General features: G+C 45.8%; 1 protein-coding gene across 5 annotated transcripts in view; it reads left to right on the forward strand.

Moving 5' to 3' along the window:
- ehbp1 (EH domain binding protein 1) overlaps nucleotides 1-17,593 on the forward strand; it is a 226,204-nt gene that overhangs the window by 113,595 nt on the left and 95,016 nt on the right. For 3 of the 5 annotated variants that reach the window (XM_080740474.1, XM_080740475.1, XM_080740472.1), the window contains exons 11-15: nucleotides 1,726-1,904; nucleotides 2,915-2,963; nucleotides 12,382-13,248; nucleotides 15,579-15,623; nucleotides 15,935-16,087. In XM_080740474.1, the coding sequence (XP_080596600.1) occupies nucleotides 1,726-1,904; nucleotides 2,915-2,963; nucleotides 12,382-13,248; nucleotides 15,579-15,623; nucleotides 15,935-16,087 (1,293 nt within the window). The remainder of the gene's footprint in view (nucleotides 1-1,725; nucleotides 1,905-2,914; nucleotides 2,964-12,381; nucleotides 13,249-15,578; nucleotides 15,624-15,934; nucleotides 16,088-17,593) is intronic. The other 2 variants (XM_080740471.1, XM_080740473.1) reach the window with 1 other exon arrangement.

Consider the following 17,593-nt stretch of genomic DNA (forward strand, 5'->3'; position numbering starts at 1 on the left):
GTTTTGCAATAGCATAGAACAGCCAATAGAGGGGGTTGTTTGGCCACCACAGGATGTGTAGCAGGACTGAAGCTGCCCTTAGTCAGTCAGAGTCAGTTCTCAAAAACTTCACCTACGTTTCTGTTCTGGAAGAGAATGCTAGTTCTGGTTGTCACTATCAGTCAATCTTAGAAATATAACATATTATTAAAATTGAGCATGTCTATATACTTATTTATTTGAACATTTATTTTCTACTGTTTTTCATAATGTAGAGCACTGAATAATGTAAAGTACTAAACAAATAGTTCATTGTTATTATGATATTACAATTACTATTGATATGTTGCTAGTCTGTATGTGTATCATGAATAAATCGTGTCTTTGGAATGTATAATTGAGTTAATATGCTGTAGCCATGTATCAGTGTGATTGTTCAGTGCACAATAACGAATATGGACAAGGATTTTAAACATATTTCATAGCTCTTTTGATCACTGCCCCATATCGAATTAAATGGAATTTTAATGACGTTATTGTTAATTTTGTCATTTCTGGTCCAAGCCCTCCAAAATAATCAGAGGATTATGCGGTATCTGTGCGTCCATAACCAGATTAAACCAATAGCCAGCTGAATCATCAGAATGACATTGGTTCCGCTGCCCATCTGAATGGGTCCGCCACACCAAGGATTTGTGGGATTTGGAGTCTGGGCAGCTGAGACACTCCCATTGGTCAAAGCGCCGGCCCAGATAAGACTTCAAAGGCGGAGCTAATTAATAAGATGTTTACATTATCCACGCTTGCACGCTGCTTTGAGTACAACTCTTCATTAGTGTATGTGTGTGCGTGCATACACGTCGTGTGTAACCCGTTGCTTCTCCATATGCTGAAACATACTGTGAAGCTAATTGGAGGAGGGCTCAAAGTAGAAAAACACAATATTTTTGCTCAAAAACGAATAGCTCTTCCTCTTGTCATCTGTGTTTCACTTGGAACATTAAAGAATGTCTGAATCAACAGAGAAGGCTAGTTTTGGCTAGGCAAGTTTATTTGTATAGCAATTCAATCCGCCTTACATAAAACATTAAGCAAAGCAAACACTCGATTTGAATTCTGTAAAAGGAAGAAAGAAAATAGAGGTTCAACACTTATCTCCATACTACTGTAGGATACACCTGTTCAGGACACAAAGCAAAAACCCACTAAAAGGAGACAAAAGGCTTATTGTGCTTAATAATGGATCCATGGGACCATCCTTATTGACCTATATGATTTCACATGATAAAACTAGCTCATACTTGAATATGCAAAGAAGCCAAGAATATCTTCCTCCATCTACAATTTGAAGGATACCACTGGCATATTGATTTATAGTTTTAATTTTATTCCATTGACAAAATCCATCATTGTTAGAATGTGGTCAAGTATTTTTTTTTAATTACAATACACATTTATAACAGCAAAAAATACTAATTATCAATAACACTTAACACTTTTTTTTCCATTTTTTGTTTCACAATAGCGAATATGCAGAATGATACTAGCATGACGTAATGCAGTGCAATAATTGTGTTTTAGCTGTCTCTAAAGTATTTCCTTTTTTTATTGTCCCCATTTTGACAAATCATTGTAAGTTGATAAATACATTTGAGAAATGCTTTAAATATGTATAAACACCACATCTGGTTGTGAAACTCACATCTCTCCCTCCTCTCTCTTGTTCTGTCCTCTCTTGCCCTCTAGCCCAGTCCCATTCCCAGTCCAGTACTGGGAGGCAAGCCTAATGCCAGCCAGTCCCTGCTGGCCTGGTGTCGCGAGGTCACCAAGAACTACCGTGGAGTGAAGATAACCAACTTCACCACGTCATGGAGGAACGGCCTGGCTTTTTGCGCCCTGCTGCACCACTTCAGACCTGATGCCATGTAGGACACACTCCCAAACAAACAGAGAAACAGACACACGCTTACAAGAACAACCTTACGCCAGTGGTTCTCTAACTTTTAAATTTAAAGGTCTCCCCTTAACTTTGACAGTGTACAAATGGTTCCATTTGTACACTGTCAAAGTTACAGACTTGTAAGGGTCAATTTAGACCCCCAAGTCCCCCATAAAGGAACCTAGAGAGTCCCTGAAATCCACTTTGAGAACTACTCTCTTACGCACATGCACGCACACACCTCATGCCCAGACATGCATGCCCTTTACAGACAAACAGTAGCACAAACACAACATGCAAACATGCAGATTCTTAGACAAATGTGGCTGCAAGACTGCGGACTAGCCAACACCAACTCGGGACTAATGGTTACAGGCTAACGGATAACGCATGTGCATTCACACATAAATCTCCCTAATGTTCATGTTTTTCAAGCATATGCAGGCACACTCAAACTTTCACCCGATATTCTAATAGACCAAGCTTCCATGTTTACGTTGTGTGTGTGTGTGTGTGTGTGTGTGTGTGTGTGTGTGTGTGTGTGTGTGTGTGTGTGTGTGTGTGTGTGTGTGTGTGTGTGTGTGTGTGTGTGTGTGTGTGTGTGTGTGTGTGTGTGTGTGTGTGTGTGTTCTAAATTAAGAACATGTCTGCGTGCCACTCCAGAATCTATATGAAAAAGCTACAGACCCATCAAGAGAGAACGCAGAGAAAGATAAATCATTGCTTTACTACCGCAGATGTGTGTGTGTGTGTGCGCGCACGTCTGTATGTGTGTTTGTTCTTGCTATATTTTCCACTCTGTTACTTCTGTTGATTGCGTTGCTGTGAAATTGCATGTTACAGTTCTAATGCCATTACACACTACGCATATCTTACACACCTCGCCCCCACCCTCCCCCACTCTCTTCCTCTCTCACCTTTCTCATCTTTCTCTCGTTCTATTTTCTCCCCCTCTTTTCCTCCCTGCTCCCCCTCTTTGTCTCTCTCTCCTTTCAGAGACTACAAGTCGCTCAATCCTCAGGATATCAAAGAAAACAACAAAAAGGTAAAAGCTCCTCCTCTCCTCTCCCCTAGTTCACAGCCGCGACCGCGGTTTTCCCAATGAACCTACTGTAAGCGCAACTGTGCGCTGAGTCGGCTCATGCGACCATTGCAACGCTGGACACGGCAACTCGCTCGCTACTGCTCGCTCGGCGGTGTCTCACGTGGCTCATGGTCGCCTGAGACGGCGCGCCTCCATCGTCATCTCCCTTGCGGCCCCCCGCGCCCCCACCGTTGCACTCATTGGGAAAACCGTGGTCGCTTCACAGACACGTCCTACTCTATGTATTCCTTATATTGTTTATTGTACCCTGTTGACCTCATTCCTGACCCCCCTCCCCACACACACCATATAGGCATATAGTCCCATTTTCCATACCCTGTGTCACTTAACACACCCACACACACCCACACACACACACACACACACACACACACACACACACACACACACACACACACACACACACACACACGTCCCTACCCTGCTGTCCTCTCTTGTGGCCCTCAGGGGCCGACACAGAATGATATGCGTGCAGGCTTTCCTCCAGCTTGATTTCCTGTTCTCATCCACTCTGCCTCGGCGATAACCTCCGCTGGCCCTGTTAGGCATGAACACCAGCCTGTTGACAATAGCCACAGTGGAGAGAGAGAGAGAAGGAGGCTTTTTCATATCAGTTAACTGCACCCCCGCCCCCACCCCGCCCACCACCTCAACAGCCACCTCCATTCCAGGTGTCTGAGCCTTAGCCCTAGAGGAGTTGGTCAGATAGAAGCAATGCAGGCGATTGGGGGAAGGCGGGTGTGGGGATGTTATTTCACGAGACGGCGATAGCTGAGGAATGGTGATCACGGTCTGCTGCTATTCTCTCGTTCATATCGTGTGTCGTTGCGCTGCATTGTGAGCTTGTAGATCGGCAGTTTTCTGCGAAGATACGTGTAGACTGGGAGTCTGGTCAACTTGTCACTGTGGAGTGGACATACGTGTAGGATGTAAGGCTCCATGTCTCTTTACTGAGTGGAGTGGACACAGGACGTAAGGCTCCATGTTCCTTTCGAAGGCGAGGGGCTATAGGAATTGTAGACGCTGCCTGTGTAGCTACAGTACAGTAGAGTCCTGCAACGGGCCGGGAACCCTTGGATACCCGACGGGTACCCGCGTTTGACGGGTGAAAGCGGGCGGAAACTGAACTATAAGTTTGTGGGTAAGGGGACGGGAGGTACGGGACTAAACGCGGGCGGGGGACATTTTATTGTGATAGTCAGAGAGAGGACTGTTTCCATCCAAACAACGTCACCTCACAGTAGTGCACACAGTGAGCAGCAGGACACACACAACAGACAACCACAGCATGCATATACAGTATGTAAACAAAGTAACATGGATGTTCTTCACTGCTGCGTGGAGAGCGTCCTATTTTCTCATAGCAAGGATGGTTTAAAAGGATATCTAAAAGAACTAAGAGTGGCTGGCTGGCAGCCGACCTGGTGTTTATGTAGGCTAATAAGTGTGTCACGGGTAGGATATATAACTGCGTTAGCCTATTTTCTCAAAGGACGGCGTGTGGGGCAGATCGAGTCCGTGCCATTTGGAAGCATGCACGCACGTCTGTAGGCTATTTACTTTACAGCATCTAATCATTCACGGGTAGCGGGGTGGGCAACGGTTCCGTTTTTTGACGGGCGGGTCTGGTTTAGATTTTTATATAATAGCGGGTAGCAGGTCGGTTTGCGTTTCTGATTATTGAAGGGCGGGGCGGGCACGGGTTGTAAAAATTGGACCTTTGCAGTACAGTCGCTACGTCGTTCCATTCCTGTTTAGATCTGATGCCCAATTCTGTAAATATAAACGGTTTTCAGAAAAACCTATGTTTCTATGTTTTTAAAATCAAGGACGCCCAGAATTACAGTATGTATTTGGCCGAGGACCCCCATTCCAAAAATATTTTGTTCCAGAAGCAAAGATTTGAGTTAAAAATATATACAGTATATTCAAACATTTGCACACATTTTCATGATTTTTCAAAAATAGCAGATCTACAAGCTCATAACTCGGCATGAGCGCTATAGCTTGTCTAAAAAATTTACATCTGAGCAAGTATCATGAATTTAAACTAATGCAGAATGTTACCTTGGTTGTCATGTCCAGATGATTCAAATGCAGCCCCCCCCCCCACCCACCACCACCCGTATCTCCTTTTCTTTCTCTCTGCGAGCTCAGACACCAGTGAATTATGACAGATAAGGATAATCAATACAAAGAGGGGGGAGGAGGGAGAGAGAGGTGAATATTTAGAGATTCACTGCCTTTGAAAAGATCTGTTATCAATCTGTGTGTCTCTGTGTGTGCGTGCACATGTGAAAGTGTGCGTGCCACATGCATTTACATTTATGCAGTACCTCACTGTGTGCATACATGTATATGTCAGTTTGAGTTGCCCGTAAGAGGTTGTTTGTTTGGACTGTGTGAGTGTGCATGTGTCTATTTTGTCAGCGTGATGTTATGTGTGTGTAATGAGGGCAGGAAGAAGTCATTTCCCATGCTATCTGATAGCGCAGCCGCAGCGCCAGGCGAAATCGCCGCCAGCACTAGCTCTGAGAGGAGGAGGGCAGAGCGCTGCTGCTGATGATTGACACTGATGGATGCCTGTCAGTCACAGAGGGGGGAAGGGGTACTGGGGCCCAGAGCTGGGGAGGGTGACATGCAATCCAAGTCAGAAGCTCTCGTTAATAGTTAAAGGGAAAGAGAGGGGAGTTTGTTTCAATAAGGGCAGCAGCACATTGTGTCCATTTAGGTTAATTCGGTCAGTCAAGGAACTCAGGTATTGTTATTTCCTCCAAGTACTCCATTGTGTTGATCTCCTCAAATGGTGAATATGGTATTTTAAGAGCAAGCCTCCTCTTTCTGTTGAGAAAACAAGATTAAGTGTAAAATCCACATTGACAATGTGAAATCCATTCCCCCCAAATGTTCTTAAAGGACCCCGCATGAAGACCCGAGGTTTATTTAAATGTACTGTGTGGACTCCTAAGGTGTGAAGTCAGATCTACACACAACAAACTAAATAAAGCTAAGGACAGCTCTGTTCCAGGGTCAAAAAGACTGTAGCATGCGTTAAGACCAACTTTGACCCTGAAACAAAACCCACTGCAAGAGCCGTCCTCTCGCTTCTCTCCCCCTCCCTTCCCCTCCCTCCTTCGCTCAGCTCTCACTCTCTCTCTCCCCACACTCTCCACTTTCTCTATCATTCATTCTTTCGTTCTTTTCTCTATTGAGCGTGGAGCTTGTCGTTTTCATTCAGAACATACTCGGGGCGAGAGGGGAACAATGGGAACACACTTTGCTCCTGTGAATACGTGTTAGAAACCCAATCACTCCCTCTCAACCTCTCCCTCTCTCTCACCTTCTCTTTTCTACTTCTCTTTTTTCCCTTCCTTTCACTCTGCGACACTGAGAAGTAGTGGGGGGGGGGGGGGAACAGCAAACGTTCCCCTTTCTTCTTCTCCTTCTCTTATTTTCATCTCTTTTCTTCTGTTCCTGTGTCCAACGCACACACACACACACACACACACACACACACACACACACACACACACACACACACACACACACACACACACACACACGTCTTTCTTTCTCAGCGCGCACGCACACTTTTGCTCTCTCCCATGCAGTAAAATCCTCAATTATAATTCCTCCCGGAGAATGTGTACACTTTTTTAAAACTGTTTAATTAACACTGAGGATTTTACTGTACATGCACGCACCTCATCCAGTAAGAATTTACACTTTTCACTTGTTTCGTGAGGGGAGAGAGGAGCCAGACAAAAGAGCGGAGAGAGTGAATAACATCATTACAAAAGTCAAAATGAACAGTACATACAGTAGCCTCTATATAGTGCCTTTATCAGAAGCTTTACAATTTGCATTACGTTCACCCACTCACACACACACATTCACTCACCCATGGCAGAGGAAACCATGGTCCATAGCGTTAGTGGAGTTCTCCTTAACGCTATGTTCGTCTACCTCCCATATCCTTGGCAAATCCGGAAAGACACGTTGTCTGGTCTGAAAAAAATAAAATAAAAAATGTTTCGCCCCTCACCAAACCAAAGGTACAGTGGACAGTTTGAAAGCTTACTCTACTTAGTGGACGCAGTCTGGGCCCCCCACCACACGCTTAAAATACATTTCTAGGGCGACATGAAAAATATTCCACCGGATGGAGACTCCATTTCTTCTAGTTTTTCACTATTTGTCGTCGCCATCAGGGTGCCAACTCACTACTGCCGCGCAGGTCAGAGGACAGAAATGCACCGCTTTAACAGAGCATTAGTCTTGTTGGGTGTTATTCAGCTATGCAACGTTGGAGGCACTGTTTCATAAATACAGTATTCAACCAGGAAGAGCGTCTCCATCCGGTGGAATATTTTTCATTTCGCCCTAGAAATGTATTTTAAGCGTGTGGTGGGGGGCCCAGAAAAAAAATAAGTAAAGTAAAACATTTTAACACATCTTTTATTTTCTCTAATAACTATCTAAAATATGAAGCCTTGTTGTAAAAGAAGAAAGTTGTCCTTTAGAACCCAGCCCCAACTGCCCCAGTGGAGCTGCTCACTGGCCAGTCAGTAGTAGACTAGAATACAGTTTACAGTTTAGGCATTTAGCAGACGCTTTTAATCCAAAGTTTACAATAAGCAGATAAAACATCACAATAATAAACAAGATAATATGTCAGTGCATCAACAGCAATATAACAAATGCAAATGAATATCTATCTAGAAGACAATATAATCAGTCAAGAAAAAAAGGTTCTAAAAAACCTAAAAACAAATGCTAACTAGCTTCATGTATGGTCATTGAGTGTTTCAGTAGTGCTAAGGGTTTAGGTGGAGTCTGAAAAGGTGAGTCTTCAGTCCACGGCGAAAGCTAGCGAGTGAGTCCGTTGTTCTAAGTGCAACAGGGAGTTTATTCCACAACTTTGGGGCCAGGAGGGCAAACTGTCTCGGACGAGTGGATTTTTGCCCTGGGGATTTTTAGCGAGGGTTCTGTCAGCATCCCTGTGTTGGCTGATCTAAGTGAACGGGTGGGGGTGTAGGGGTTGATCAGGTTTTGGAGGTATGGAGGAGCCATACCTTTGGCTGCTTTGAAGGTCAGCATCAGTGTTTTGTATTCGGTGCGGGCCGCAACCGGGAGCCAGTGGAGGGAGTGGAGAAGGGGAGAGACATGCGAAAACTTAGGCTGGTTGAAGACCAGTCGTGCCGCGGCATTTTGGATCAGTTGGAGAGGTTTAATTGCACATGCCGGGAGACCAGTGAGGAGAGAGTTACAATAGTAAAGTTTTGATATTACAGATGTCTGGATGAGGAGCTGGGCTGCCTCCTGGGTGAGGAAAGGTCTGATTTTCCGGATGTTATAGAGTGTGAACCTACAGGACCGGGTGACTGATGCAATGTGTGCCTTGAATGATAGCTGGCTGTCCAGGACCACACCAAGGTTTCTAGCAGTAGGAACCGAAGTCACCAATGCATTATCTATGGAAATAGTGAGATCTTGCATGGGCTAAGAGTTAGCTGGGAAGAAGAGTAGCTCCGTCTTGTCCGGGTTCAGCTTGAGGTGGTGGGCTGACATCCACTGTGAGATGTCGGCCAGACATGCAGCAATGCGTTCTTCCACCTGGGTGGCAGAAGGGGGGAAGGACAAAAACAGTTGAGTGTCATCAGCATAGGAGCAGTGATAGTATAGGTTGTGAGCAGAGATGACAGCACCAAGGGATTTAGTGTACAGGGAGAAAAGCAGAGGGCCAAGACAAGTACGGATCCCTGGGGGACTCCCGTTTGGAGGGTTCGGGGGGGATGAAAGCAAACCTTTCCATGAGACCTGGTAGGTCCGGTATGACAGGTAGGAGGAGAACCACTTTAGTGCCATCCTGGTGATGCCTAGGTCAGCAAGAATAGATATACTGGCTTCCAGTGGTGAACATGTTAAACACTTAAACAATATTTTATACTTCATTGTATGATGGTGTTGTGCAGTGAAAATTGCCAATCTACACGCTCCTAATGTGTCACAAAGGTTTAGATCTGCTTGATCTGGGGAACTTTAAAAAAAAAAAAATGTGCCTACAAGTACATGGAATAGGGATGCCTAATAATGTGGAGGACTGTATGTGAGAACTAAGAGAAGCGGGGTGATGCTGAGAGAGAACCATCCCTGACTCCACCTACAAATCAAATAAAAAAAGATGGAGTGAATGTGAGAGATAGAGAGAGAAAATTAAATTGATAGACTGGGGAGACGTGTGAAGCCAATGAAACAAACACAGCGACAACGGCTCTGAATCAGATCAACGCTATCAAGCAACCCAGATACAAGCTGAGATACCCGGAGAGATGGATGGATGGATGGATGAATGGATGAGTGCAACAGGGATGGAAAGAAAGGTGTGTGTGTGAGTGTGGATCTGTGTGTGTGTGTGTCCTCTTAATCTATTTATTTACCTGTCATTGGCTGCGATAATGGTTTTCCTCCCTTCTCTTTCTCTCTCCATCCCTCCATCTATCAGGCGATGGAGGGATTGGGTTCTGTATGTCTGTTGATAATCACACCTGTATTTTCTCATCAAACTCTAATCAGGCCAATTACACGCGTGACGGAGAGCATGGGCAGGTTGATGCTGGGGCCGATAACCACACAAACACACACGCACACATGCACGTGCTCACACACACAGACACGTCCTTCGGGATTAAGCGCTCTGTCTTGGGGTATCTGCGTCTCTTATCGGGGACAACCATCCCTGACATGACCTGTCAGCCAGCCGCCATGGTGACGGTGTCGCCAACACACACACACACACACACACACACACACACACACACACACACACACACGTGACTGTACTTTTCTCATATCATAACATTAAATTCATTTTATTTTATTGTCACTTTGCCAAATGTAAATTAAACTAACTAAAACCAAATACCACAAGAGAAAGAGAGAGAAATATAGAAAAAGAAAGAAAAGAAGCAATACTAAAACATTTAAACTAACATCAGAAATGTCATGTTTTACTATAATGTTGAGAATATTTAGAACATGGTCTGTCTGTCCCCTCAAAAGTTAACCAATCACAGCTTAACTCTGCCAATAATATTTAACCAAATTAGCCCTCAATGCCAGTTATTTTTTGAATTTTCCTTACCTTTTCAAGTCATCACAAAATATTTTTTTCCAGGATGATTGGCCCGCTAATAGATCACGCAAACTGACACGGTCTCTGTGCTTCCGTGGAAAAGTCAACAAAGGAGTTTAAGTGGTTGACATTTACGCACAAAAAGTTAGGAAACTTAACTTCGCTACATTATATCTCCCCTTTAACTCTTTTAGTGCTAAAACCGAATATTTTCGTTTCTTTTTTTCATTCCAATACTATTTTTCTTTGCTATTTTACTTACCCCGAGCTGCTAGTAGCGACGTGGGTGGTCCTGGCTCGTCCATCGCCTTCCAACGAGCCATGCTACATGTTGCGACGATTTATTCCATTGAAAATGGTTTAGAATAAAGTTTAGAGCCCCCCCAAAAAAACGCTATTTTTGCAAGACGTATTAACGTTTACAAAAACCGAATATTTTCGGTTCCTTTAATAAAATGAATTAAATAATCGGAGGCCTCAACGAAGCCCCGGTCTAGCCCTGTATCCAAGCCGCCTACCAAGCTCTCTTTCCACCGGCCCGTAATCGGGTAACGTTGCCGCGTCCCATCTTTAGAGGTCATTTTCTCTGAACTGTGTTCCTAGTGCATCAGAAACGTTTTTTTTTGCGGCTGAATAGCTTCAGATCGGTCTTCTAAAAAATAAAACAGTCGATTGCTAACTGTTAGCTCTCGGCCTCCATTTCACGTTCATAACACTGTATGCGGAAAAAACACAAGCCACTTCTTCGTGGGTAACCGGATGTTACTATGAAGCCTTATGGAGGAATGGCTGGCACTCTAGCGGCCACTTGCGGCCCCTGGCAGTCATCGTGTTAATAATACCAATTTGTATTGTGTTTTATATCATTTTTATTGTTGATTAGTCACGTTTACAACGAGGTACAGCTTTTATGCATTGGGCATTCGTGGAATGAGCAGCACAGCCAAGCGTGTGGGTAGCGCTGCCCCCACCAAAAAGTTGTCAAAATGTCCTGCAATACTGTTCTGTATTGTTCTGTATTGTATTCACCTTTGTTGCTTGGTGCATTGAATGATTCCACTCTCCCACAATAGTAAGGAAAAGAAAAAACATTGGCCATTTTTACGGGTGTTAGGGAAGCCCAAAACGAGAGTGAATGCCAGCAGAACAGCACGCTACCCACACGTTTACCTGTGCTGCTCATTCCACGAATACCTGATGCTTACAAGCTGTACCTTGTTGTAAAGGTGACTAATCAACAATAAAAATTATATAAAACACAATACCAATTGGTATTTTTAAAGGGGAGATATAATGGACTGAAATGTAGTTTCCTAACTTTTTGTGCATAGTTTTATATAAGGGAATCAACTACGCCTGTACTGTCCCTGTGGCACACCTCTCTTGGCCAATTGGCTGCTTTACTGCAATTGTCATATAATGTAGGCTGAGAAGTTGGAAAAATCCGACTTGAAATGGGGGCAATGCCATCTTTATATGATGGGGGTTTGATTCTTATTTACTGTGTACTTTTTTATTTTACTGTCTGTAGTTATGTATGTTTTACGGAATCTGACTTATTTACAGTTCTGATAATATCAATCAATACTAAGTGCATTAAGGAGTTAAATACCTATAAACTAGCCCTTACCCGTTCAAAGATATGAGCTCTGAAATGATGTGCAGTGTGTGGGTTATGGGATATGCACTGTGCACACAGTATATGAGGGATGGAAAGTAACTTTAACTGGTGCTTACATGATAATATGTAGGAGCGTCAATGTAAGAAATACCCGTTTCGTTTAATGGCTACAGAGATACTGTGTACCGGGCCGATCTGCATGATTTTTGGACAACATCAGTCACCCCCCCCCCCCCCCCCCCCCGCCCCTGCCCCCCCGCATGCACGCACACACACACACACACACACACACACACACACACACACACACACACACACACAGAGATGGTTAAACATGTTGCCTCATGCTAGATGCAGAATAGATAAGCCTCATGCTAGATGCAGAATAGATAGTAGATACATAAAAATGCTAATATACAGCAAACGATTTGTGAAAGTGACAAACGGGCTTCACAGTTATGTTAGGTGTGTTCATATGCTAATGGTGATGCGATTTCAGATCAATTGCTCCAGCCACTGAGGAGAAACGCTGTTTCAGACAGACAGATTTTTGGAAAATTATATGTTTGATATCTATGTATTCGCTCTCTGCCTCCCTACAGGCCTATGATGTCTTCGCCAGCCTGGGCATCTCCCGTCTGCTAGAGCCGTCGGACATGGTTCTGCTGGCCATCCCCGACAAGCTGACCGTCATGACCTACCTGTACCAGATCAGGGCGCACTTCTCTGGCGAGGAGCTCAACGTGGTGCAGATTGAGGCCAACAGCAGCCGCAGCACATACAAGGTGGGAGACTTCGAGACGGACACTAACGCTTCCATCGACCAGGACAAATTCTACGCCGAACTCAATGACGTGCAGCACCGAGCCTCTGGCTCGGAGCCCGATTGCCCGTCAGGCGCCGTCGGCAGCGAAGCCAACGGCGCTCAGGACGATGGAGAGGGCGAGGACGAAATGGGGACGGGAGCGGCCGAGAGGAAGACCGCAGTAGGTGGAAGGGCTGGCCCGCCGGCAGCAGGGGCGTCCGTTTCCACTCCCCTGTCCTCCGCCTCGCCCACTCCGAAGCCGTGGGCGGGGACCCCTGCGACAGACTCCGCCCCTAGGCCTGCCCCCAGGTCTCAGGCCACGCTCCCTGCCTCAGCAGACCGGAGGCCGCTGCCCAAAGCCGACACGCTGGACCTGAGCGAGTTGCCGCAGAGGGCGGAGAGGGAGTCGGAGAGAGGAGACAGGGAGGCGTCGGGATGCGTCACAGACTCGGGTTCCCCCACCAGGAGAGGAGCTGGGTCCTCTTCTTCTCCCACCTCCTTCTCCTCCTCTCCCCACCACCAGAAGCTGGGCTCCTCCTACAACAGAGACGCTGACCTCATTAAGAAGAAGAGGGCCAGTCTGCGGCATTCTGAGTCAGAGCCCGCCTCCAACGCTGGCTCTCCACCAATCAACCACACAGACACACAGACATCCCCCAGACAGGTACATACACACACACACACTTGTTGCGTGCGGCTGTGGCTCAGGAGGTAGAGCAAGTCGTCCAATGATTTATGGGTCGGTGGTTTGAATCCCAGCTCCTCTTGTCCACATGTCGAAGTGTCCTTTGGCAAGACACTGAACCCTACATTGCCTCCAATGAGTCGGCCGGTGTTGGCTTGCCACCATTGGTGTGTGAATGTGGGAAGTGAGGACGCTGGCGTCGACTGTTTGCCGATTTACCTCCCAGTGTATGAATGAATGAACCATTGTAAAGCCCTTTGAGTACTTAGAAAAGCTCTATAAATATGCAATTCATTATTGTTGCATTTTGACAGGTTGACCACTGAGTGACCAATTGACACGGCAGCCATTCAACTTAACACAGTGCCTGCCATGATTTAGAGCGTTTTTCACCAACCTTTTAGAAATCGCTGAATATTCTGCATCGCTCCAAATCGATCACGGGAGAATTCAAAAGACACCCATGGGTCTGACCGTCTCTTAGAATCAGAAAATATTCCTTTTCTAATCGCGAACGTCCATTTGAAAGATACAGGCTTCCGCGTCCAGCATGGACCACAGATATGTAATCGCTGCCCTGCACAACACTACGCTACAATACACTACGCCACATTTCACGGCATAGCTGCACTACATTACTACATAGTTATCAAACAAGTACCGTACCTTAGACAACCTTTGGCTCTGCCTGCCTGGCTATAGGCAGAGTCTTCATATTAAATACGCTAATTTAGATTCTGACACGTCCCTCTGTACCAATCACCCCACGTCTCTTATCCCAGCACACATGGCTTTGATTGAAACTTCCACAGCCTCATCACCTGTAAGACGCAAACGTTCAGACGCACGTTTGCTCAGCGGCGGCAGTATTCCCGCTAAGCTTCCTTTTAAATCCCAACCTCGCCTGTGCCATTTCCCAGGTGACCGTTACCAGAATTGTCTCCCTCTCTGTCTTTCTCTCTCTCTCTCTGTCTCTGTCTCTCTCTCACACACTCCCTCTCCCTGTTCTGTGCGTTTATAGATGTTGTCGTCTCCAGGCTTTCCAGATATGCGTCTTGGCTGGGGCCCTTTAACACGTTAGCGAGCGGGGAAGGCTCCCAGCAACCCCCTTGCTTTGACATTTCATTATATTTTTCATTATATTTTTCATCCTTTCCCCTGATGGCAGTTTGCTGCTGCGACCACTCAACCGTGGAGACGCTTTTGCAGGAGCGCACCTCATCTAGTCCTCCTCAGACGCTCACACATGGCTCGTGCCTTTAATGTGCACGCACGCGCACACACCAACGCACGGATGGGCGTGCGTGCGGGGAGGCCCGCGTTTTAAACGCATACCTGCCAGAATTGGTTCACCCTGAGATTTTCCCTGCTTCCTGTTTACCAGCTGAAAGGTCGCGGAGGGGTCGCGGCATTCATGACACCCCATTTTCATGGGCCGTTATCTAGTTAGCGGGGTGTGTTCTGTGTAGCCCTGCCGAAGCAGCCTGGGCCAGATGCAGGTTGTCGGAGGGATAAATAGTTCTGTAATGTTGTAAAGGGCTGTGTTTGGGATATACAGCCCTCTAAGCCAAATGTAAGCTCAGAGCCTCCGTTTTCCCTGTTTGTGCCCCTTATAATACAGCCAGGATTAACTCTGATAGGCTTGCAGATAGGATGCTAAGCTAGGCGTGCGTGCGTGCGTGCGTGCGTGTGTATGTCTGTGAATGTAGCCTGCGTTTGTGTCTACAGTATGTGGATTTGTGAGTGTGCGCTGGTACACAGGTGCACACACGTCTGTGTGCATGCGGTACTGCGAGTGAGTGAGTGTTGCTATCTCCTCTGAGCTGTCATCCTCTCCTCACCACTGGAGCCAGTCAGGGGTGTGGGCCCAGCATGGTAACTGGCTCCCCCATAATGCAACAGGCCAGGGCTGATATATCACAGGGGATATGCCCTGCTTCTACATTAGGGACCACTAGGTGTACTTAATCCCCTGATACCGCTGCCTTCTTAGTATACAGGACAGAACCGCTGTGTGTGCGTGTGTGTGTTAGAGTGTGCGTGTCATATTTTGTGGTGCTCACAGAGGGCATCTATCTCATTTGATTTGAATATGAAAGTCTTTGAGACGCAACAGATTGGGATTTTTTTTACCCCATTTTGTGGTAAATTGGTTCTACATTTTGAATTTCAAAATGATAGTAACCGATCCATGCTTTTGATAAAATCTCAAACTATTTTGTAAAATTAAATCTGACCACCACCTATGATTTATTTATTGTATTTGCTAAACTTTCACCCCTGCATCTCTGTCTCACTTTTTGTTTTAGCAGGAGACAAAACCTCCTCCAGTATCAAGTCCGCCAGCTGAAAAGGTGTGTCAAACTTCCTTCTACATTAAATTCATACAATTTATATTATAGAGCCACAAATGTATTTTATAAGACGAGACATAATTTGCGTGTGCAAAGGACTCATCATCAATAATGTATTTAGGTTTTCTTAACTGAGAGTAAACTGAACTCAGGCAGAATCACTGTTGCCATTACTTGTCATAATCAGACCATGAACGTACAATAAAAATCATTACCTCAAATAAAAATCTGGGCTCTCAGAGTTAAAATAGGGAGCAACAGGGCCAAGAACTCCTTACCTACTGTCAGTCCGCTCTTCTCTCCCTCCCCAGAAGGTGCAGTCTCGCCAGGAGGAGCTGAAGGAGAGAGCCCGACTCCTACTGGAACAGGCCAGACGCGATGCAGCCATGAAGGCCGGAAACAAGAACCTAGCTGCTAACTCCACGCTGCTCACCCCACCAGCCAGACCTGCTAACATGACTGATGTGAGTCCTAAAGTGTGCATGTGTGTTGCTTAATTCATACGTGAATGTAGCCGAACTAGAACCCTGCACGGGCCTAAAATGTCGGCCCTGCCCTAGGCCCGTGGTTTTTCAACCAGGCCCGGCCCTGGCTCGACATGGTGCCACAATTGTATATTGTACAGCTCGGGCTCTGCCCGAAACTTCAGGCTTTACCTTATTAATTAATCATTTTCCGGCATGCGCTTTCACAGACTAACACACATGCTGAGACATGACCACAATGGTCTAGGTGGTGAAATGCACTGCACAAAAATGTTTACCTTTTTAATATAATGGGGTCTGTGTCCGTGCCCGGCCAGTTAACCTTCTAAGCAGGGCTCTAAGCCAAACTACAAGCTCACAACACTTTACAGTGCAATGCGTTTTGAGCTTGTAGAATGTCTATTTTCTACGGACGACACAACACCAGCGCATGGAAGTGTACATCAGGCTTAAGTATGCGATAGTAAACGTCTGCGTAGCTGCTGCTGCTGAGGCATACAACCACTGCCTTTCTATAGTTCAGTACATTCAGCTGTCCACCTCCACCTGTCTCACTGCATACTATGCCGCAGAAACCTGTCCAAAACATCTGCTCTTCCATAGTAATTTGTACAAAGGTGTACCAATCAAAAAAAGAGAACTTTCCTTATTAACTTCTGCTCAGGCACTCTTCAGGACAGCCAAATGAGTGGACCTGAAGGTGTCAGCGGTTGGTCGAGTGGAAAGGGAAACTCTCATCATTCCAGACTCCTAAAATACTCCCTCCTCTCCTTCACTTATTCTCGCTCTTTGCTCATCTGTTTTTTTACCAAGTCCCGAACCAAATTGGACACTACTCTCATTCGCGTACAGTTGAATAATAAGTATTAGACATAACTTTACACACACACACACACACCTTTCATCCCTTGCCCCGTCCAGGAACAGAGTGGCTGCATGGTGCAAACCAGACCCGCTGGACGGTGAAGGGAGGCTGAAACAAGCACGCTCCACTGACCTCAATAACGCTGTGGAGGACATTGACGCCACGCCGGTTCCTCTGAGCGAAAAGGGGGGTGGGGGGTGTGCTGTGGTCAAATCCTCAGTGATGTTTTCATAACGAGTGGGGGGGGCGCTAAAATGACTGTGGTGTCTTGGAAGACTTGTGCGGACAAGGGATTTTCACAGGGAAATGAAATGAATACCTTTTAGTAATGAAATATCTAAAAGACGGCAGGCTGTGCGCACGCAGTTCTCCTCTGGAATCCTAAAAGGGTGGGATGCCCTTGAATTAAATGGCTTTTTAAATCGTGTGTGTGTATGTGCATAGTGCATACACACATTTACATATGTGTGTATGTTGGAACTGCATGGGTTCGCATGCACACGTTGGACTTAACGTCCGTGCGTGCACATTCTGTGTGTTTGGAGTTCGATGAGAGCATGCTTGCATTTTGGAAGGGTGGTCCAGGTCTGTGTGTGTGTGTTTGTGTGTTTTTGTGTGCA

This window comes from Nannobrachium achirus, assembly GCF_963921795.1.
Source record: "Nannobrachium achirus genome assembly, chromosome: 13".
NCBI lineage: Eukaryota > Metazoa > Chordata > Actinopteri > Myctophiformes > Myctophidae > Nannobrachium > Nannobrachium achirus.